General features: G+C 48.4%; 2 protein-coding genes across 2 annotated transcripts in view; both read left to right on the top strand.

Moving 5' to 3' along the window:
• Positions 1 to 5,171: 5,171 nt before the first annotated feature.
• The window catches only part of LOC121914363 (transmembrane protein 184A-like), a 308,956-nt gene continuing 291,145 nt past the window's right edge, over positions 5,172 to 22,982 (top strand). Inside the window, exon 1 of the mRNA XM_042437753.1 lies at positions 5,172 to 5,549. The gene's annotated coding sequence lies outside the window, so the exon portion shown is untranslated. The remainder of the gene's footprint in view (positions 5,550 to 22,982) is intronic.
• On the top strand, positions 9,457 to 22,374 carry LOC121914423 (transmembrane protein 184A-like). Its single transcript, XM_042437819.1, has 8 exons — positions 9,457 to 9,562; positions 10,441 to 10,722; positions 17,773 to 17,863; positions 18,031 to 18,106; positions 18,595 to 18,686; positions 19,137 to 19,306; positions 19,495 to 19,692; positions 20,522 to 22,374. Exons 1-8 carry the CDS (start codon positions 9,457 to 9,459, stop codon positions 20,770 to 20,772), a joined length of 1,266 nt encoding a protein of 421 aa, XP_042293753.1. The 3' UTR covers positions 20,773 to 22,374.

The following is a 22,982-nucleotide window of genomic DNA, read 5'->3' as shown; positions in this document are numbered from 1 at the left end:
TAGGGAATAATTGGAGAAAAATTGCCCATAGAGAATGCATACTGGCTCATTGGAAATCATTGGAGAATACTTGTCCATAGGAAATCACCAGGGAATGCTTGCTATGGGCAACTATTCCCAAAGATTTCCTATGGGCATGTATTCTCCAATGATTCCATCATCATCATCATCATCATCATCATCATCATTTTAATAATAATAATAATAATAATAATAATCATCATCATCATCATCCCTATGGGCAGGTATGGTTTCCCTATAGGCAAGTACTGTAATTTCTTTTAGTACATCCCCAAATCTTTATGGCTTCAACTGAAATGCACAAAATAGAGTACATGTGACAAGCTTTCTTCCTTCTTTCCTTCCTTCATTTCTCCCCCACCTCCAGATTTTGTTTAATTCAAGACCCCCATTTCCAGAATAGAAGATAAGACTAGCAGTTTGGGTTGCTAGATGCACAGAGCAAGCCCAGTTGTTCTGTTTAACTTCTCCTGATGTATATACTCCCCAGAAGAAATGAACTTTTCGATGTCTCAGTTTTGGAAGAGTTTGAGTGTGTGTTTTAGTGTGTGTTTTATTTAAACCACTGCATAAGTACCTGTTGCTTGTAGTCTATTTTTGGGTGCATGGTGAAAACAAAATATAAAAGCTACTCTTACTCCCTTTTCAGTGTCGTAATGTGAGCAGAACCTGGAAATCAGGAAAGGTAAACACCTTACTTTTTATCTTATAAGTGTTGCACTTCTGGTGGTTTAATGGGTTTAGCATGTTTACTTCATATTGTTAACCCTTCTGGGTCGCTTGAAAGAAGAGCAAGTCTGTTCCTGTCAAGAACCAGCTTTTTAAAACACCAAAACAAACACACTATGGTTGGGATTCCTTTGGTTAGCCCTCACTAGAGCAGACCCATTGAATCAGTTGTTGAGTCAACACATAGGTAAACCCCACTGACACAATGCTTCTACTCTAGTCAATACCATCAGTAGGATTTAGACCACAATTTCCTCATCACGTTGTTGTTTGTCTGCCTTTGAACTGGTTTTGACTTAAGGTGAACCTATCATGCGGTTTTCTTGGCAAGATTTGTCCAGAGGGCTTTGCCATTGCCTTCCTCTGAGGCTGAGAGTATGTGATTTGTGATCATTTGTCGAAGACCAACCAATGAGTTTCCATGGCTGAGCAGGGATTCGAACCCTGGTCTCCAGAGTCGTAGTCCAATGCTCAATGATTTAAATAAACCATCTGTTTTATGTAGATCTCCCTGATCTACAATCAGCAAATGTGGCTCAGGTAGGCAAGGAGCTCATTTAGACTATGCTCAATGCTTTTTTTAAAGTGCCAGTTTTAATAATATCTTTTGCGCACAGAAGCTACGCTGAAGTAGAAGGGAAACTCATTAAATAAATATATGTTAACCACCCTACTTGTAACTGATTAATTCGCAGATGATTTAAAAATGAGGAATATGTTCTCAAGAAGCAGGTGCTATTTTGAGACACGAGCCAATAAAAGATAAAGATTCTTCCAAATTAGAAAAGGCAGGCAAATTCCGTTTATTCCCTGGAGAAGAAATTCAACATTGTCTGAATCAGGAGAGATATGGAAGATGCTTTGAGGATCACCGAAGAGTGTTTCCAGGCTGAATCGAAAAAGAAAATTACGTGCGCCTTAGGCTGTAATTCAAAATGTGCTTACCTGAAAGTAAGGCCCATGGGAAATGGTAGGATTTCCTTCTGAGTAAACATGTTTGGGATCTTGCTGTTAAGTCTTATGGCCGGGGTGAGACTCGAGTCAAAATGCATATGACTGAGGTTTAATTTTCCATGGTTTTCATGGCACTCGAGTCCAAAGGCAATAGTACTGCAATGCTAAGTAGGTTTGCTTTTGACAAAGCTGTATTGATTTTACATAGACTTCTTTATGAAAATCTGCTAGGAGCTCTGAAACACGGCTTTGATTCCTACAGATTGATACCTGACATGAAGTGGGTCCTATTGTATATTGTGCGATCAGCCCTCCATCTCCAGGGATTTATTATCCACAGAATCAGGCATCCATGGCTTGAAAATATTCTTAAAATATATAAATTCCACAAACCAAAGCTTGATTTTGCCATTTTATACAAGGAAGACCATTTTCCTATGCCATTGTTTTTAGTTGGACTTGAGCATCCATGGATTTTGATATCTATGGAGGGTCCTGAAACGAAACCACAGTGTTACCAAGGGCCCAATGTATTCTAATTGTAACTTACGAAGGGATCACTTTACTCTCTTGGCACGCTATGGCTCTCTATTATACACAGAGTTGCCATAAGTCAAACCATCATCACTGCAAGGGATCAGACCTGTTTGGGGAGGGGTCCATTAAAGTTCATACTGAAACCTAGAGCAGATCCATCTTTTCAAGCAACTACTGATGGTGATCCAACCCAAAAGTGCTATCTCGAATCAGAGCACTTTTTTTCCAGCTGGGTTCTTGCCACCCGGTGATAGTGTCACTCTTCAGCGACACCATCTCCTTTCACCTACTTATTCACGGGATCTCTTGTAAATAAGCAAAGCATGCATGCCGGAGACACTCCCTAAACTCTTGTTTGCTTTGAGCTAAGGCAGAATAAGTGGCAGAGAGCTTACAGCTTTTCCAACTAGATAGATTGGCTCATACCACTAACCCTTTCCTCTCTTTCTTGTTTTGTAAGAGCCAGAGTGGTCCAGTGGTTTGAGTGTTGGAGTATGACTCTGGAGATCAGGGTTTGAACCACCGCTCAGCCATGGGAACCCACTTGTACAAAAGTCATACTCTCTCAGCCTCAGAGGATGGCAGTGACAAACCTCTCCTGAAGAATCTTGCCAAGGGAACCCCATGATAGATTCGCCTTAGGATCACCATAAGTCGGAAACGACTTGAAGGTACACAACAATAACAACACACAAAGGACTGCTTTAAGCTGAAGCAGACTTGTATTTTTAAGGGTTTTACAAACCCCCTGAGGTTTCAGAGGTTTACAAACCTTGGGCAATTCACACATTCTCAGCCACAGAGGATGGCAAGTTGCAACCCCGCTCTGAAGAAACTTGCCAAGAAAACACTATGATAGGTTTGCCTTAGGGCCACCATGTGTCAGAAACAACTTCAGGGCACACAACAACAACAAAGTTGCTTTAAGTTGAAACAGACTTATGTTTTTAAGAGGTTTACAAACCTACTGGCTGATCTTGGGCAAGCCACACTCTCTCAGCCTCATGGGAAGGCAATGGAGTCGATTTGAAGGCAGTTAACAATAAGAGGGATATAACCTGGGTTTCGCACTGAAAAGCCTGGATGTTGTCTGGACTATTTGCCCCAGACTTGGATTGGGCCCTGCATCGTCTGGATTCCTTGTCAAGAAGACAAGGGTGACTGGTTTATTTGGCCCATGCAGACAGGTCCTAAGCTGCTGTTTGCAACATGGTACGTTTACACACAACAATGCAGGTCTTAGGGGATAAGGTGATCCGTAGGTCTAGATAACTGCAGTAGCAGAGGCAGAATACTAAGGAACATCTTCCTGCTCAGCCCGTTTTTGCACCTTGGAATGTAGAAGTTGTTTCATTTTTCACCTTTGGGAGTTGTGACAGTACATAATTATAAAACCGCAGGCTGTCGTGTTTCCGTCATGTGTTTGGAAAGCAATGCAAAAAGTGACAAGCCATAAGCCTAGAGAGCACTCACTTTTGTGGAGCACACATAGGCTGCTGCCACATTGCAGAATTAATGACACTGTTTTAACGGTCCCAGCTCCAGCGTATGGATAGAAACTAAAGGGATACAAATTTCCGGCACCCTCCCTATTTTCTTTTCGCCAATAAGGAAAGACTTTTCTATTTCAACAGGCATTTGATGTGTGATTGTATGAGGCCCGTCTCTCCTAAACAACATGCTGAATCTTGCCAATGGTTGTGCAGGTGTATGTGCGTTTGCATGCATGGGTGTGTTTAATAGTGCGTGCTTTAATCCGGTTTTAAATTTGTTGATGGTTCGATCTTTATTTAATTTCTGTATTTTGTACATTTTTAACTATGTGTTTTTTAATTTGTTGTATGCCACTTTGAGTCCTGAATTAGAGAGGGGGGCCAGGATAGAAATAAATATAAATACATGCATACCTACATACCAAGGCACAAGTCACAATAAGTTGGAAACGACTTGAAGGCACAACAAACCACAAAGAAATAAAGAGCGGCATTCAACCATGTGCGAAAAGTGGTACAGCCGGCTCCAAAGCCGGTTTGACCCACTTTGCCTGCTATTTGGATGATAAGCCCTTGGTATTCAATATCAACCTGGAACTTAACAACAATACACACAGTACCTATTATGTGGATGCAGTACCTATTTTCTCCTTGTCAGTAGCCATTAATGGCCCATAGCGCCTCCGTTCTGGAGCTCTTTTTGCCAATATCCCCCGTACTGTGTTCCTTTTAATCCCCCTTTTCCTTATCATGGGGTTTTCTTGGGAAGATTTGTTCAGAGGAGGTTTGCATTGCCTGAGGCTGAGAGGATGCGACTTGCCCAGGGGTCACCCAATGGGTCTCAAAGTCGAGCAAGGAATCTAACCCTGGTCTCCTAGCTTGGCTGTTTTTCTGCATTGATAATTTTTGCCACCTTGACCACACGCTGTTGTTGCTTGGCCACATGTGTCCTGGTTTTAATCGGTGAAATGTTGGGGAGCGGTATGCTGTTGGGCTTCCCACAGGGAAGTGGTTGACCATTATGAAAACAGAATGCTGGACTTTGGTTGAATCCAACAGAGCTCTTCTTATAATCTTAGAAGAATATTTCTTTCCCCAGTAGGCTCAGGCAAAAGCAAACTGCTGCAGCCTCTCCTAGCTTGTGTCTTCTTCCACATTCATAACCTTGGCCACACTTTGATGTCACTTGGCCAAACATGACTCGGTTTTCCTCTGGGAGACCTTGGAGGGCATGCGACCATTATATGTTCCCTCCGAAAGCAGAGGCAGGGTGCCTCTCCCACGTCGCTCCGAGGCACAGTCACAAAGCAAACAAGAAAGGGAACAGCCAAGGCTAGCAAAGGCACCATTGTCCTGTCTCATTTCCTTTCCCGTGGTGCCATTGCCAACCCGGTGAGAGCTTTGCAGGCTGGTTAATATTTACATGATGCTGTGGGTCGTGCTTTGGCGTACCAGGTTGGTGCCAAGAGCTGTTTCCTTTGCCAGCTCCCTGTTGGCTACAGATGAGTTTGTGTTGACTAAGTTGGGCGCAGAATTCTCCAGGGGAACCTGGCGGTCAGCTGCTGCCTTGGTTCTCTTGGCTTCTTCTCTATCTGATGTGTCTCTTCCCTACATGTACATGTTGAGGGGATGCTTTTCAATGGGACCCCCCTGCCCAGCTCTCCAGCAGGGATGGGTCTCCCTTTCTGAGTTAACTTCTTTCTGAACACTGTGCTTCGCTCGCTCTGGGCAAAGAGGGGAGTATTTTTAGATCCTGGTGTATTCCTTAGCTTCACACTTCTGACACGTTATTTCTGCAAAGCTGAAACCTTTGGGGTGAGTACCGTATGTATAGGCTGATCTTGTGTATACGTCGAGGGCAGGTTTTGGGGCAAACATTATGGATTTTGAAATGTCCCATTGGATAAGTCGAGGGTAAAACCTAGGGGCATATTCCAGAGACCATAACGTTTTGGGTTCACCCTAAAAGTTGGATGGATGAGAGAGTAGAGGAGGGTCAGTGCTTTCTATCTATGTGTGTTTGCCATGGAGAAAGGGGAAAAGGCTCCTCTGAGGACCAGAGAGGAATGGGGAAAATTAGATCCTTTTGGTAGAAATAGTGTGCTAGCAAATGTCTCTTGCTTAACCTTGCAACTGGTAAGTGGCTGTTTTAAATACTCCATCCCTGGAAGGATTTTGGACTCCCAAATTCAAAGAAAAGCAACCAAATTATATTTTTTCCAAGTTCTGGGGACGACAGAAATCTTCCTGTTATGGCTGCGGGCTTTGATCAATTTAACTGGGGAATTAATAACCCAATAGGTTCATTGACATAAGAAGTGAAATTTAAATTAATAGGGCAAAAGGTTAAAAGGTGTTCATTTGGGTTAGAGCTATATATTAAGCAAGGGGTGTCCAATGGTGTTAAAAATAGCGTTTCTTCTTCTTCTGAGAACAAGCAGTAGCTTTTGTTGATCGAGTGATTTCTTCTATCATCAAAAAGGCACCTAAATTGAGGGTATAGTAATGAGCAAATTTGACTAAGTATCAGCCTTGATTAAATCAATTAAGGGTTGCAAGGAGGCCTATGCAATCAGCTAATGAATGGATGAGATACTTTAATGATTCTGTAAATCCTTTAAAGGCTGGATGCTTTCATTATTATCAGGGCTGACACCTTGGTGCAATTAATTGGCTGAACGAGTTGCTTTTTTATTAAAAGAAATGATCATCAGGCAACTTTTTTCATCTTTCCAGAGTTGCCCAGTTACATCTGTAAAGTGAAAAGTTACTTCTGGGGCATTCAAGCATCCTCGGATGAGAGGATCCTATCCCACCGCAAGTGTGGAGGTTGCGTTGCTTCACGTTGTTTCCGACTTAATGGCAACCCTAAATTGTGGGGTTTTCTTGACAAGAGGTGGTTTGCCATTGTCTTCTTCTGAGGCAGAGACTTGAACCCTGCTCTTCCGGAGTCCTAGTATAACACTAAAACTAGTACACCGCACTTGCTCTTGAAATATGGCTAAATTGCCAATGTGAAGGCAAAGGCTTTCTTGGCTGGCATCCTTGATTTTTGTGGGGTTTGTCAGACTATGTGTCCATGTTCTAGAAGAGTTTGTTCCTGACGTTTCGCCAGCATCTGTGGCTTTGGCATCTGAAGAACGTCAGGAACAAATTCTTCTAGAACATGGACACATAGCCTGACAAACCCCCAAAACTATAACTTGCCAATGTAAGGACTGTGATAGATTTAGTGCCAATAAATACCCTAAAAGGCACCAGATCCCATCTGATTTCTAAGAAGAGAAGGGTGGTAGTAGTGTAAAAGTTACCCTTAGGGATTACAGCTCCCAGAATCCCCAGCCAGCACCAGTTTACAGAGCGGCTGCTAAAGAGGGGAACTCCTTGTAATAGCTGCCTTTATTGGGAAATCCAGTGATTTCTTTTTTTCGTCCAAAAACAAACCGAGGTCCCAGAATAGACTGAATATATGTAAGGAATGAACATCTAAAGATGGAAAGCTTCAGAGGCCTCGGGGCATGTGCTCACCCTAAAAATATGAGTATATTATTAGGTTGAAGCTGAGAAGAAGATATTCAGAATATGCTGGCCTTGCCTGGCTGTTTCTGCTCTTGACAATCCTCTCTTGAGAATATGGGTTTATTTTATAACCTTTCTACCATTGGGGGACTCAAGGCAACCTTTTATTGCACTGTTTGGGTAACTAGTGTGGATTTAGCAAAGAGATAGCTACACAAATGATGGCAGAAAATACACATTGAAAGCTAACACTGCATCTGCATCTTTATGCTTTTTCAACCTATGCAACGTAAAGGCTATTTTATTTGGCTCTTGGTCTGCAGAATGCTCCTTCTGTTGAGAATAGCAAGGTGCCAGAAACCAAGATGTGGAAGTGCTAACTTTTGCATGCTTTCAAGCACATATATATTGATGCCACTATGAGGGCTAGAAACTGTTTTATTTATTGCATTTATATCCAGCCTTTCTCCCAAAATGGGGTGCAAGGTGGCAAGAAACGTGCTTGGGATTCAAGGGGCCCATACAGACAGGCCAAAATAAAGCCGCTTCGGGCGCCACACGGAGGGTAGATGGTTATACTGTTTAAATGTGCATGAGTCCTAAGAGGCGGAAGCCATGCCAAAGCCACACTCCCATAGAAATCATAGAGTTGGAAGAGACCACTGGGGCCATCCAGTCCAACCCCCTGCCATGCAGGAAATCACAATCAAAGCATCCCCGACAGATGGCCATCACGCCTCGCTTGAAGACCTCCAAGGAAGGAGACTCCACACTCCGGAAGGAGTGTGTTCCACTGTTGGACAGCCTTACTGTCAGGAAGTTCCTCCTAATATTGAGGTGGGACTCTTTTCCTGCAGTTTGCATCCATTGCTTCGGGTCTAGTCTCTGGAGCAGCAGAAAGAAAACAAACTTGCTCCCTCCTCAATATGACATCCCTTCAAAATTTGACAGGGCTATCATATCACACTCTTAACCTTCTTTTCTCCAGGCTAAACATCCCCAGCTCTCTAAGTCGTTCCTCATAGGGCATGGTTCCAGACCTTTCACCATTTTAGTCGTCCCCTCCTGCAGCTTCTGGCCTCTTCAGGACATGCAGCATTTAAACAGCATACCTCCAATATGGCCCGAAGCAGCTTATTTTGGCCTGCCTGCATGGGCCCAGGTGACTTTCCCATTCCACCTTACCAGAGAGTAGAAATACAACCAGTATTGTTTGGTTGTTAGGATTGGCTGTGACACACTCTGGTGTGAAGCTGAGTGTGTGAACCTTGGACTGGCTTCCTCCCAACAGGAGTCTACCCTTGCAGAGTGTTCGTAGGATTTAAAACCCCATCGGATCCTCTGACCTTGGGGTGAGAAAGATGCCATAAACATTGGACAAAGAAGCCCGAGAAAAACCTTACCATGCCCTGTTGTCATCATCCTGGCTCTCACCCTCACCATTCATTTATATGGTGTCATCAAGGTACATGATAAAGGTCCAGCTTGGTATAGTGGTTTGAACGCGGAGTGGCACGGGAAGCAAGGGTTCGAATCCCCGCTCAGCCATAAAAATCCATTGGATGACATTGTGCAAGTCACACTCTCTCTCAGCCTCAGGGGGAGGCAGTGGCAAACCTCTTCGGAGAAACTTGCCAGAAAACTGAGTGATAGAGTTTCCTGTTCGATGGAACGTCTTGCATGCCATTCAACACCACAACAAAAACAACAGTTTAAAAGAGTAAAAAAGACAATAAAAACCAGCTACTTATCCATGAAACCACACTAGGTGACTTTGGACACGTCACACTCCTCTCGGCTCAGGAGAAGGCAGTGGCAACCTCCGAGCCAATATTGCCAAGAAAAACCCCAGGGTAGTTCGCCATACGTCGGAAAGCGCTTGAAGGCATATTTTTTTTTTCAAACACAACATTGAACCATATCAGTGTATTTCCTGATTCTTCCTGCCTGCCTCCTGTACCATTTCCTAAGCAGGTCTTTTATCTCTGCTTGTTGTACTTGACGACTCCTCTGCTGACGCATATTCCCCCTTTGCTCCTTGCAGATGAACGATACGAACTACGTCAACCAGTCCTCTCTCCCGGGGAGAGACTCGATCACCAGCATGGCTCCCGGTACCCACCTTTGGTTAGGTGTCCTTCCGCTGTTGGTGAACACTGGACACTAATTGTGAGTGACGCCTCCCAATCCGGACCGAAAAAGAATGGGCTCTCGGCATAACCAGCAACCTTGTTTTGACCAGTCGACAGCCCAGAGTTATCTCGGGTCCTCTTTGTCTGTGGGCTGCGCTCTTATCACCTTCACACCAGGTAAGATGGTGAGAAGACATGGGGAGACTAATTGTTCATATGAGCTGGGGGGGAGGGAAAGACCATTACTTAAATAAGTTTGAGTATTCTGGCTTGCAGGTTAGGGAATTGTATGGCCCTCCAGATTGTGGAGGGCTGCTACCACACAAACAACTCCAGCCAATGTCGAGCTGATCAGTTAGCATCTTCCTTCTCTCGCGACAGGTGGGTGCCAGGGCTCACCCTCGGCTCTGCTAGGCTCCTGGCTAGGTTAAATGTTCTTTTCCCATAAGACGGAATGTTCTCCACTTTATCTTGATATGGAACAATGCCTATCATAAAGGACTCTGCCTTAATTTCCAAAACAATTGTGGTTGGTACTTAATGCCTCACACTTAATGTGTGACTTGCCCAATCGCTTTCATGGCCGAGCAGGGAATCAAACCCTGGTCCCATTGCAGTTTGGGGCAGTGGGGGAGACTAGCCAGACTCATCCAAGCCAGTTGTTGTGACAGACCCATCATGCTCAGACCGGCATGGCCAGTGGGACTTGTACACGTCGAAGGTCACTGGGGAAGCCTGCTATTCAACCTAACCAGGAATTATTTACAGGGGACAGGTTTATTTGCTGAATCCCAGTATCACACAGACCGATCCTCTTGCTTTGTTGTTTTTGCAAAAACTGGAAGAGATGTGTCGAAAAAAGGGAACTTTTCTATAGACTATTTGCATTGCGTTGATCTCTCTCAATGGCAAGAGCTTTCAGGTGGACTTTGTCCTTCCATTGTTTCCCTTGTTGGCCATTGTCAGATGCATGCGCTCACCAGGTTTCCTGCAAAGTAAAATCTTTCCCAAAACCGGGGGGTCCTGTGCTGCTGAGTTCCTAATTTCCCATATAGATGATGTGTCTTCTGCCCTATCATCACATTTCAATTACAATAAAAGCCTGACCTTTTGCTGGCTTGTTCTGTTGTTCTCATGGTTTTCATTCCTTTTCTCCACCTGCTCTCGCCAGATATTCTTGCACCTGAAAAACTACACCTCCCCCAAGGCCGCGGTACATCATCCCGCATTCCTCTTCATCTTCCCCATCTATGCCTTTGACCTTGGCTCAGCCTTTGTGCTGATTGGAAGCCACCAGTACTACGTTTATTTCGATTCCGTCCGCGACTGCTATGAAGGTGAGCCAGTCTTGTGCTTTGGCTTTGGGAGATAAACAGCATCTGCACTTTAGAAAATGCAGCTTTTGACACCCATTTGGCTGAATGCGCACTGCAGAATAATCCAGGTTGACCACCGCTTTAGTTGTCAGGCTCAATGCTCTGGGTCCTGGGATTTTGTTTGGTGAGACATTTAGCCTTCTCTTGTTATTATGTGTAGATGCACCCCATTTCTCTCAGGACTGAACCTTGCCTGCAGGCTGCTGCGCGACTAAGTGGCAGGTGATTCGAGAAGGCGCTCAATGTATACCTTTTGTGAGATGGTTAGAGGACAGAAGAGACATAAGGACCAGGTTGCTTACCTGTAACGGTATTTTTCGCCGTGTTATCTGCGGCATACAACAACTGGGTTTCACTGCGCCTGCGCGTGCGCTCGGAAACCTACTGGAATCACTGGGCGAGTTAACTCTGCAACATATTGAAACTTTTTGGCTGGTACCTCTGCCCACCCGTTATAAGGCCCCTGCCCTTCCCGCTCTTCTTCCCCAGTTCCGCCAATTTTTCCGCCAAGCAGGCGATGGAAAGAGCCAATGTGAGCAGGACACTATGGGGAGGACGGGTGGGATTTGTATGTATTCGCAGATGACCACTCGAAGAAATCCGTTACAGGTAAGCATCTTCCTTCTCTTCGTGGTCTCTGCGTCATACAAATGGGTTTGAGACTGACAAGCTAAGGTATGCTGCGGCGGGAGGAGTGTCCTGAAACCAAACTCTGGTAAACCAGGATATTTATTACAAATAAAACCCTTGAACCATACACAGAGTCCGTCTTTTTGTTCATGATAAAACAAGTGGCAATAAACTTGCTAAACCTGAGTAGGAACAGAGGTCATGCAAGACCGGTCCCTCGGCCTGGTGCAAGCCAACTTGAACGCTGTTGACGGTCACTGTCTCGTTGAAACACATCAGTAGTGCAACACTTGCAACCTGGAAACTAACACAGCCCTCCCGAAGCTGCGTCTCGGATGGCACTGGTGTCCAACCTCTAAGTTTAATCAAAGTCAGAGTTGGGACCAGACAGCAGCCTTGCAGACATCCTCCAAGGGATCCCCGACAGGAATCAGAGGATGCTGCCATTGACCTTGTAGAATGAGACCGAAACCCTGCCAGAAGAGGTTTGCCCAACCGTTCGTAGAGCAGAGTGGATGGTACCCAGCCACCCATTTGGAAACCTCTGCGCAGACCAAGCAACCCTTTTTCTTTTTTCGGGTTCCGTAGCTTGGAAAAAGTCTCTTGGACCGCTGGGAGGCGCAGTTCTGTCCAAAAATAAACGCCAGTGCTCTCCGACCATCAAGAGAGTGTAGGCGTAGCTCCGCATTTCCGACGTACGTGGTGGTTGCGAGATGCGAGAGAGTGGGGCAGCGAATGTTCTTGGCACATGTGAAAGCAGACACAACCTTCGGCAAGAAGGTAATGTCCGTACGGGGACCACCTTGTCCTTGTGGAACCTCAGGAATGGCTGTCCCTCCGTAAAGCACAGAGTTCGCCCGCCACGGCAGGGCCAGGGTGATGGCCACGAGAAAGGTGGTTTTCCAAGTCAATAGTCTCAAGTCTCGCTGTGGCCATAGGTTCAAAAGGACTTGTGATTGGAGGGCGGACAGTACCGTCTCCAAGCTCCAAGCCGGCGTTGTACCACACAGGAGGATACAGGGGCACAACCCTTCAGGAACCCCTTCACCAAGGGGTCCTTTGAAGAAAGAACCACTCACCCCCCGAACTGGTATATTTGGCACCAAATGGCAGAAAGTAGCAGTTGATGGATGTGAGGGACAGCCCCTCCATCCAAAAGTGCCATCAAAAACTCCAGCACCACTGGAGTGGAACACCTGAGCAGGGAGACAAGCCCTTTCGGTCCAAGGAAGAGGGCCCAAATCCTCCATTTCAGGTTCATAGGACCGGTGGGTGGAAGGTTTTCTTGCAGCCAGGATCCACCGTCCTCACCGACTCCGGCAAAGCGTCAGGGCTGTACCTCCAGGCTACCAGCGGCAGGCTCTCGATGTCCGGTGGAGAATCCATCCGTCCTGATCGACAGTAGGTCCCGGACGAGGGTCGAGGCGGAGGAAGCATCTCCTGGAGAGTGGAGATGGGATGCGAACCACGGCTGTCTCGGCCACCAGGGGTGGTGACCAGGATCGCATGCGAGTGGTCCGTTGTTCTTGGACACCACCCTGATGATGAGAGGGAACGGAGGGAAGGCGTTAGAGAAGATCCTCCGTCCAGAGGAAAGCGTGCGTCTCGAGGGATCCGTCCATTCGCTTCCTGGAGCAGAACGTGGGGGCAGTGGCTGTTCCACCTGGTCGCGAAGAGGTCGATCCGGGGGTTCCCCACCGATCGAAGAGGGCGCTGACCATCTCGGGATGGAGCCCTCCACTCGGGGCATACCGATGGAGATCTGCTGAGGCGATCCGCCAGCTCGTTGTCCTCCCCGGAAGGTGAATCGCCTGGAGGAGGACGCGCCTCGGATGCACCATCCCAGATGCGGAGCGTGATGTCGAGCAGGTCCTGGATTCGGTTACCCACCTTGCTTGTTGATGTAATACATCACAGTGGTGGTTGTCTGTCCTCAGGAGGACCACCCTTCCTGTGACAGCGAACTCCGAAACGCCCTCAAGGCCTTTTTCCACTGCAAGCATTCTCCAAAGCGTTGATGTGGAGGGAGCTTGTCTTGCGCGGACCACTGTTTTTGACGAGGAGATCGAGCAGGGTGAGCGCCCCATCCTCCAGATGCATTCGGTTGTCAGAGTCAGTTGTGCCTGGGGCTGATGAAAGGGCATCCCGGTGCAGACCGGTTGCAGCTGTCGAACCACCATCTGCGGGAGGCGGACCGCGCTTCGGTACCCGTGAGCCATTGGACGGGGGGGTCCTCAACGGAGAGAGACCGAGAGGAACCAGGATTGAAGAGGCCGAAGAGACAAGTCTTGCCCAAGGGGTGCGAATGTCGTCGATGCCATGTGGCCTAGGGCGACTTGGCCGTCTCTGGCTCTCCACCCTTCTGTGGGAGATGCACGGCCTGCGGACGTGTCAAGGCGCAAAACGGTCCGGGCGGAGGGAGGAAGGCCTAAGCAGCCGTTTCGGAGTCGAGGATGGCCCCCATGAACTTGACCTGCCGGTGGTCGGTGTGTGAAGTGGGTGTGGGACTTTCCCTGTTGACGACCAGCCCCGAGGGAGCCAAGAGGCGCAAGGCGGAGGAGATTGCCTCCTGCAGCTCGCCTTGGGATTCGGCTGCCAAACAGCCAGTCGTCCAGGTAGGGAAAGACCCATGAAGCCCCTTTGATGAGGTATGCCCACCACCGGTGCCATGCACTTGTGTGAAGACTCGTGGAGCCGTGGCCAAGCCGAAGGAAGAACGTTGTAGTGGTACGAGGGTGGGCCCGACAGCGAAGCGGGGAGGAATCTCCGGTGGGATCTCGGGATCCCGATGGGAAGTAGGCGTCCTTCGGTCGACGGTCGCAAACCACAGGCCCCTGGTGAAGCCGAGGCCGAATGGAAGCCCAGGTTACCATTCGAAAACGGTGGTAGTTCAAGGAACCAAGTTCATTGTCTCAAGTCCAGGATGGGCCTGATGCCCCCCATCTGCTTTCCGTACTGTGAATTACCTGGAGAAAAAGGCCACGAGGACATTGTCGCGGCAGCGGGAAAGGGGAGATTGCCCTTTACAAGCAAAGGCGCGCGCACTTCGTCGAGAAGGTGTCCGGGGGGAGTGCATGAAGGCTCCAGTGGAGGAGCTCTTGGAACTCGGGAGGCATAAACCCCCTACGGACGATGTTGAGAACCCACGAGTCCGCGTTATAGAGGCCCAGGTGTTACGAAGGGCCTCAGAATGTCCAAGAGAAGAGGGGTGAAGGAGAGACGAAGCCGCTGCGTCCCTTCAGGTTCTCTTCTTCCCCCTGGTCGGTGTCCTGCCGGCGCGGGACTGCTGGGTGGTACCGAGGCGGGAAGTTGCGACGGCCAGGGGGGAAGCCGCGCGGGGAGGGGAAGCGGTGTCTCTGGGAGGCCCTGTCGTGGGACTGCCGTGATCCCGGGGAGAAGGTCCCCTGTGACTGACCTTGTGGCTGCACGGGCGCTGACGCTTCCGGAAGACGGAGAGGGCCGGTGCCAAAGACCATGCCATGCTTCTCGCGCCCGCCTTCATCCTGAACTTCCTGTTTCAGCGGGGGTCCGGTCTCGGCATGGAAAAGCCCGTGGTCCCGTCGAGCCGGCATGTCCCGATGGCGCCCCCTGACCGTAGGGTTGAGGTCCTGAGGCTCAACCAGGCGTGGCGCCTAAGTGCCATGGATGCGGACATGGCCCTCCCTGAGCAGTCTGCCATATTCGGAAGTGGTGGTGAGCCAACCCCATGGAATGAGTCTCATCTCTGACTTCCACCAGTGCCTCTGGATGTCCTCCGGGACGTCTGGGATGAGGGGGGAATCGTTCCATGAGGGTCCTGGATGGTAGGCCCCCCATGGGCAGGTACTGACTGGCGGCCTTGACCGAGAGGGCCGCTGCCGAGTAGCCTTCTTGGCCAGTCCCGTCCACCTTTTTGCGCCTCCCGGTCAACAGGGAGGTCGCGCCTGCTTTGTACGAAGCTGTGTTGGGCTCCCTCCACATCGCAGCGTTCGGCGCTGGGGTGGTCGGCCAACCAAGGACAGCTCGCCGGGCGCGACTCTGTAGAGCGATCTCACCTTGCGGGAGGGTGCCGACAGGGTGGCCGGGGGGGAGTCCCCAGGACCTCTTGACGAGGTGGTGGAGCGACGGAAGGAGAGGCAGGACAAGGTGGAGTAGGCACTCGTCCGTGCACCCGACGTCAACCGGGTCCTCCGCTCGTCGCTTCGGAGAGGCGAGCTCGTGTCGAGAGCCCTCGCCCCTTGAGAACGTGTTCGGTGAAGGAGCGACGTCGTCCCGACGGGGAAGACGGCTCGGTTATGCATCTCTGCGGGTGAGGCCGACCCCGAGAGGACATCCTCGTTGGAAAGGAGCTTCAGACGGAAGCAAAGGTTCCTCGTCGGAGGTCCAAGTCAGAGGAGAGGGGTCCGCAACCCTGGACTGGGATCTCGGCGCGGGTTGGGATGAAGTCCGTCGAGGATCGTGGCGCCTGCGAGGTGGAGAAGTGGATCTCTTGAAGACAATACTGGTCGGGGGACCGATCTGGACGGGTGCCGTGGTCTGCAGATGGGGTTCAGCCTGGTGAACTCCTTCATGGCTCGGTCCTCCAGAACACCGACAAATAATACCGGCCCAGATGAGTATCAAAGAACGGTCCGGTATCCCCTGCCTCGCGGGGCTGCGTTCGCTCATCTTGTCGGTTCCAGAGGGGAAGGCGACCGGTGTTCCGGCGAGAGAGGAGGAAGACCGGTTGTCCTTCGTCCCGTGGACAAAGTCCTGGTGGGGCGGCCGGTGGCGTGTCCGGTACCGGAGTCCGTCGAGCCCCCAGCGTAGGCCCTCCGGATCGCGTGGAGCTGCCGAAGTGGAAGCACGGGCCTGTTTGGAAGGGGAACGCTTTCTTGTCCTTTGTCTCGGGGTCGGAGGTGGCCACTCCTTGGAAGACTTGGACTTCTTCGGGCCGGCCGACCCGACTTGTCGTGGGTGTCTCTTTCTTCCCAGGCCGGGAACCCTCTGCTGGGAAGAAGGGGGGTTGTCCGGGAGGGTCCTAGGGGGACAGCAGCGCGTGCCGAGCGGAGTCCTTGGAGACTTTGCCCTCCCGAAGGCACAGCCAGCTCTTAGGCTTCGGAGCGTGGCGAGACGCCTTGGATGCCTTGGAGGACGAAGGCGAGGCGGCAGATGGACCTCCGTCGGTGGCCTCTTAGAATGCGAGCCCTCTGATCTCCCTCGTCGGTTTGGAGGCTGGCTCGGTACCCCTCAGTCCCCGGAAGACTTGTGGGGGCGCGTGGAGGGTTCGTCGGTGGCGCTGGGCGGGGTTGGTTTCGAGCCACGGGCCACATCGGAGGTGGGGAAGGGGTTGTCCCGGCCCGGGGACACACCCCACGCGGGAACGGCGGTCCTCCCAGATGCAAACACTGGACACACTGCCGGCAGAAGATGAGGCGGGGGGCGGAAGGCGGGAAAGAGGATGACCGCAAACCTCCCTCTTGCACCTTACCCAGGGCAATCGCTGACAAGGAGCCGGGCTCACGGTTTTTCCGCGCCTGGGACGAGGGGATCTGCAGAGCAGGCAGGCCTTGTTCATGGTTCTTGCCAGCACAGCAGGCAGGAGGAGTGCGGGTCTGGGACGGGCCACTTTGCCCCGGCAAAATGTCGCACTTCTTGAAGGTGCAGGCATTTCCGAAGTCGCTCCAAAGCGAGGGAATCCGTAAACGCGGGTCAACAGTCCGAAAGTCGAAGTTACCAGGGGGGGAGACAAAGAATGGTCAAGAGTACAGTCCTGAGGTCAAAAAACGGAAGTGATTCCAGCCAAGCGAAGCAAGCGAAAAAGTTCCCAGCTAGCCGGCGGAAAAAGGAACTGGGGGAAAGAGCGGGAGGCAGGGGCTGATAACGGGTGGGCGGGTTACCGCCCCAAAAGTTTCATATGTTGGCAGAGTTACACTCTGCCCAGTGTTCCAGTAGGTTCCGAGCAGCACTGCGGGCAGGCGCAGTGAAACCCTTGTTGATTCGCAGAGCCCACGAAGAAGAAATTATTTTTAAACTTGTGCTGGCCAATGGCCGTAAGAAAGTCATTATTTTACGTGTATTATTATATTTTTAACTAAGCAACAGCCTGATGGACTATAAAACAGTATCTGAGATAAAAATGGAGTGTAAAGAAGGAACAGGATGACGAGGCACACTGGCAGCAGGATTTAGCTTAAAAGGATGCATGACTGCCATGCCAACTAAACTGAGAGGTTGCTGTGACTTCTCCAAATACCCTTCTTGGTCTTCCTTCTCCTGCCTTTGGAGCTGCCACAGTAGAGGCTACATTCTTGTTATTTTTGCAACACATGAGTGTCCTCCATGGATTCCACAATTTTCAGTTAGGAAGAAAATGATGAATTTTCCTTGTGGCCCTGAGTGATGGTTTTCTCTCTCTTGCAGCCTTTGTGATCTACAGTTTCTTGAGCCTTTGCTTCGAGTATCTTGGAGGCGAGAGCACCATCATGGCAGAGATCCGAGGGAAGCCGATTGTGTGAGTTGACAGAAATTGGTTATTGTGGCTTCACAGCCTCCATTCCCATTCCTCCCTGAGGGCCACACAGATAATCTGGCCTTGCCTACCTCTGCTTTAGGGTTCCTCAACACAACATTTCTGGCTCTAGGTTGGCACTGATAGGTGGTAGTTTTGTTTCGTTGCAGGTCTAGTTGCGTCTACGGCACATGCTGTTTGCAAGGGATGTCCTATTCTATCGGGTTCCTCAGATTTTGCAAGCAGGTGAGTAGCACTGGAGGGTAATTCTGCACATGCACATAGCAGAAAGATGCAGAACTGTAGCTGCAACTTGAGTCAAACCCCGCACCAATTGCTACAGTTGGGACTGGCAGCTGGCACAGCGGTAAAGCAGGGGTCTGGGTTTTTCTCTAGACTTTAAAGGAGTGAGAAAAAGTGAAGCTATTTTGGGGCAGATAAACTGTGCAGCACCTTGGGCAGCTCCATTAGATTGGGAAGAGGAGGCTGCAGGAGTGGGAATCAGAGAGAAAGATCCGCAGTCACCCCTTGTATTTAATCCACAAAGGGGAATTTCACATCAAGAAGAGTCCCACCACTTCTTCCTGACTGAGGGGCTTTGGGACACCTTGCGGCTGCTCAGTGTCACCCCTTTTAATGGGGTCACCCAGTGCGATCCGCACTCCCCCCATGACGCTACTTGTCTCACTTTCCTTTACAGTGTTTCTCTTTGTTCTTGTTCAATCCCCTTCCAGGCAACACTGCAGTTCTGCATTGTGAAACCTCTCATGGCCCTCATCACCATCATCCTTCAAGCTTTTGGGAAATATAATGACGGAGATTTCAAGTGAGAAACTTACCTGCGCAAAGATGCTAGCAGTTTGCTTTCAGCAGTTCCTCAAGGAGTATATGGCAGGGGAGGAAAACCCTCTAGCCTTTGGGTCCTCGTTCTGCCCATGAGTTGCTCCTGCTCTTATTTCCAGTCAGGAAACAGGAACTATTTAAGAAGCTGTTTAAAACCCAAGGAGGCTTTGCAGTGAAATAAACTCTTAACTGGCACCTCTGGAAGGTTTTGTGTGCCAGAAAAGAGCTCAGGTTTGCAGACTGGCAAGGTTTTGCAATGCATAGGAGGTCTCATTCGGAGATCCACACATTTTTGCACAGCATAGGAGGTTTCCATTTGCAGACCCACAAGGTTTTGCATGGTGGATGTGTCCTAATCTTTTAAATAATGGTTTATTACAAACACATTTATTTGCTTCCTGACCATGTTGTTTGTTTTGTCTTGTCTTCCTAGTGTCCACAGCGGCTACCTCTACATCACCATCGTCTACAACTTCTCTGTCAGCCTGGCCCTCTATGCCCTCTTCCTTTTCTACTTTGCCACCATGGACTTCTTGCGTCCCTTTGAGCCCGTCCTCAAGTTCCTCACTATCAAAGCTGTGATCTTCCTCTCCTTCTGGCAAGGTGGGCTTCCTTGATTTTGGTTTTCTTAAAAGTGGCTTCATCTCCTTTTGTCTTCCATCCAAAGACCCTTTGAACCTGGGGTACTTCAGTTCTGTGAACTTACATAAAGTCTGTGCATGTAGATACAACCGGGGAAGATGCCACACACACCCATGGGTGATACTCAGTTATCTTTCTTCAAAAAATAGGGATGCTGTTGGCGATCCTGGAAAAATGTGGGGTGATCCCAGAGGTTCAGATCATCGACGACAAGGCTGTGGGAGCCGGCACAGTCGCCGCTGGATACCAGAACTTTATCATATGCATCGAGATGCTCTTTGCTTCCATAGCTCTCCGGTACGCTTTCACCTGCCAGGTGTACAGGGAGAAAAAGGAAAGCGCAACAGGTAACAAAGTTTTCTGAAACTAAGGGTGGGGAAACTTTCTTGGCTTGAGGGCTGAGTTCAATTTTAGGCAGTTTGGGGGATAGGATTCATCATTCTGGATAACTCTTTTAGGTTATCCAGAACAGATTCCCAGGTCCACTGAAATGGAAGCCACATGTTGCCATTGGATGAATCATTTTGAGGACCTAGTGGTCCAAAAAATAAAGTGGGGGGGGGGGGAATAAACCAAGGCGGGGCTCCTGCAACCCTCTAGGCATTGTTGGACTGCAACTGACACCATCCTTCCCCATTGGCCATTCTTGCTAGGGCTGATGGGAACTGCACTCTAGCAACATCTGTAGGGATGTGTGTGCAGAGAAGAGAGACCACAATGATCAAACTGTATAAAAGGAGTTGTAGCATAAGCTTTTGTAAACGTTCATAGACTGTCATACTTCCTGGGCACCAGTTCACTCATGCATCTGAGGAAGTAGACCAAGTCTATAAAAACTTACACTACAACGTCTTTTGTTAGTCTGAAAGGTACTACAAGGTGCTTTTGCATACTGATATTCCAGACTAACACAGCTATGACTCTGAATTCTACCCACAAGATGATCAAGAGGTAAGGAAACCAAACCTTATGGCCATCTCACAGCTTTAGTTGTCTATTCTTGCATGGCAAGGGGTTAACTGGATAGCCCTTGTGGTCCTTTCCAGCTCAAAGACTCTATGACACACATTGTCTCTGGAATTATATGAACACCTAACCTGTTGTTTTAAGGTCTGCTCCTTCCTTAGAAGGTCTGAGTGACGTGATTGTTCCCTTCTCATCTTTTCCTCCTCCCAGCCGCTCTTGCCCCAATGCAGAGTATCTCCAGTGGACTGAAGGAGACCATGAGTCCTCAGGATATAGTCCAAGATGCCATACATAATTTCTCCCCGGCATACCAGCAATATACCCAGCAGTCCATGCAGGAGGCGGAGGCAAGGGGACGCGGGCAGAACGGGCACGTGGAACCCCAGGCGAATGTCCCACACAGCAGGAAGAGCAAAAACATTGAGAAAAGGGTGTTGATCTTGTCTGACGATGAGCTATAAGATGCACTTGGTGGAGGAGAACTTGGGTCTTCTAGGAAAACCTCCCTACCACCTTCATCTTGGCAGCTGAGAGCATTGGACCAGGCTGGATGGACCCATTTGATGGAGAAGCTGTGGATTGAGACAGTAGGCAGCAGCCTCAAGGAGGACTGGAAACTTGAATGCTGGTTTCTCAAACACATACAGGCCTTGCAGTTTTTTGTTCTTCACGCTAGATCTGATGCTTCTCAAGTCGCTTTATCCTGCTTTGGGAATGAGCAAATGAGGACAAACATGGTTGTTTCTTCCACTAAGGTCTCTAGGTGGTCCTATGAGTTGGCTTAAAACACCTCTCCTCATGCCTCGCGGAGGCATTTCTTAATAGCAGTCACCTCTGAAATTGAAGATCTAAACTGGCATTTGGAATAAAGAGTTACCTGTAGAATAATTACATTTAACAAGTAACTTTAAAAAAAATTAGGGCATAATGAAATTGTATTTCCAATGTAAAGCAACAAGCAAGATAAATTCATTAATAGGAAAAAAATTCTGGTTCCTTTTAAAATGTTGTCTTGAGGCCGTTTGTAGAAGAATTTTGGCAGATTTCAAGTTCTATGATAGTCACTTACCAATTCTATCCCAGTAGGTTCCTCTGAATGATAGCCCTGGAACAAACAGAATTCTAAAATTAGCACTAAACTACAAATCCCAGGATTCCATAGGCTCAGGAGCCAGGGCAGTTAGTGGGACCAAACTGCTTAAAGATGTAGTGGAGATACACTTGAAGATCCTCAATCTCATCTGCCCAAGAGAGTGGATGGGGTCAGGATGAAAACCAATCTTTGTGAGAGGGTAATGAAGCTTAGAAGTTGCGATATATTTGCCTCCATGGGTGCAAAAGGAAAGACTTTGGGCTTTTTAGAAGGTGGGCCTTGCATTCAATACCGCATACGCCTGCTGAAGCTGATCTGTTACGGATCAGGAATCTTGATGCTTTAGCTGGGATGGATGATGGGAATTGTACTGCAATAATAAACTTTCCCAATACTAACTCAACTCTCAGGAATCTTTAGTGCTCCAGATGTTTTCAACTTGGGTACCTAGCGTCCCTTCGTTCACTGGCTAGAAAAGCTCAAAGTATTTGGAGAGGCTAAGTCAGCACCTTTATTAGGATCACTAAACTATTACAAAGTGAATTTTCCAGAACTCTTCATCAGATAAGGTGAAGCTTAAAATGAAGAGAGAGGGAAGGAGCCCAAGTCCAGAAATCTGGCCTGTTATATTGGTCACTGTGCATCTCTTCTCTAAGTCTAGAGATCCATTGTAATGAATGGATTAAATAGCAAGCAGCCAGCTGCGCTAAAAGAGGCAAGGCTTTTTACACATGTAAATCGCACCAGAGAGTTTCAGTTTTTGCTGGAAATTTACTGAAGCATCTCTTTCTCAAGGAAGGTTTGTTTGCTTCTTTGCCCTGGACAGTGCAACTCCTCCGAAGCATGATAAATGTTCATAATGCTCTCTTCTGTCAAGAGGAAGTGACTGCTGGGAGTCTAAGTGTAAACTTGTACATTTTGAATTATTTATAAATGCTTTTTCTAATAAAATAAAAATCCCATTGCTGTCTTGGGACTGTCAAGTTATTTTTGGAGTAGTTCCTGTAGGGAACTCATTTGATTCTAGGGCTTCTGTCTTATTTCCTGAACAGATGATGCTACGGAAAGAGCATTGAGAAGGACCTCGGCTCCAAACACACAGATCACAGACCAGGTCAGATCTGAAACCAGAAAAACGCTTTATTGGAAAGGTACAAAAAAAAAAAAAAAAGAAGTCATTGCAGCTTAAAATCTACAGCAATAAATTAACATTGCGTTGTTGTTGTTGTTTTGTCAAAGGAAGGGGGAAAGGAGGTTGGAAACACACACAGTGTATACGCCTTACGGAAACAGGCACTCACATTACTTGATATATCAATAATTTATTTCATAATAAAAAAAGCAGCACAAAAATAAATACTGAAATGAACTGAAACTGAGTAAACCACAGAGGATAGAATGGACAAGTGATTAAAAGGAACACAAACACCAGCAAACCCCCATTTCTTTTTAAACAGGGAGGGAAGCATTCAGATCTATCGCCAGCGGAAAACCCTCCAAGACAGTGAAGCATTTGGGGAGAGGGTTGTCCTTTTCTGATCTCTGGACGTATCATGAATCTGGCTTTCCTTTGCGTTT

The sequence above is a fragment of the Sceloporus undulatus genome, chromosome 8 (genome assembly GCF_019175285.1).
Source record: "Sceloporus undulatus isolate JIND9_A2432 ecotype Alabama chromosome 8, SceUnd_v1.1, whole genome shotgun sequence".
NCBI classification, from domain to species: domain Eukaryota; kingdom Metazoa; phylum Chordata; class Lepidosauria; order Squamata; family Phrynosomatidae; genus Sceloporus; species Sceloporus undulatus.
The sequence above is the reverse complement of the archived record's forward strand: the minus strand, read 5'-3'. Positions and strand labels throughout refer to the sequence as shown.

Coding starts and splice junctions, on each gene's coding strand:
- LOC121914423 (XM_042437819.1), top strand. CDS start 9,457: ATGGGCTCTCGGCATAACCAGCAACCTTGTTTTGACCAGTCGACAGCC. Junction 19,307..19,494: donor CTTCCTCTCCTTCTGGCAAG/GTGGGCTTCCTT, acceptor TTCAAAAAATAG/GGATGCTGTTGGCGATCCTG. Junction 19,693..20,521: donor GAAAAAGGAAAGCGCAACAG/GTAACAAAGTTT, acceptor TCCTCCTCCCAG/CCGCTCTTGCCCCAATGCAG.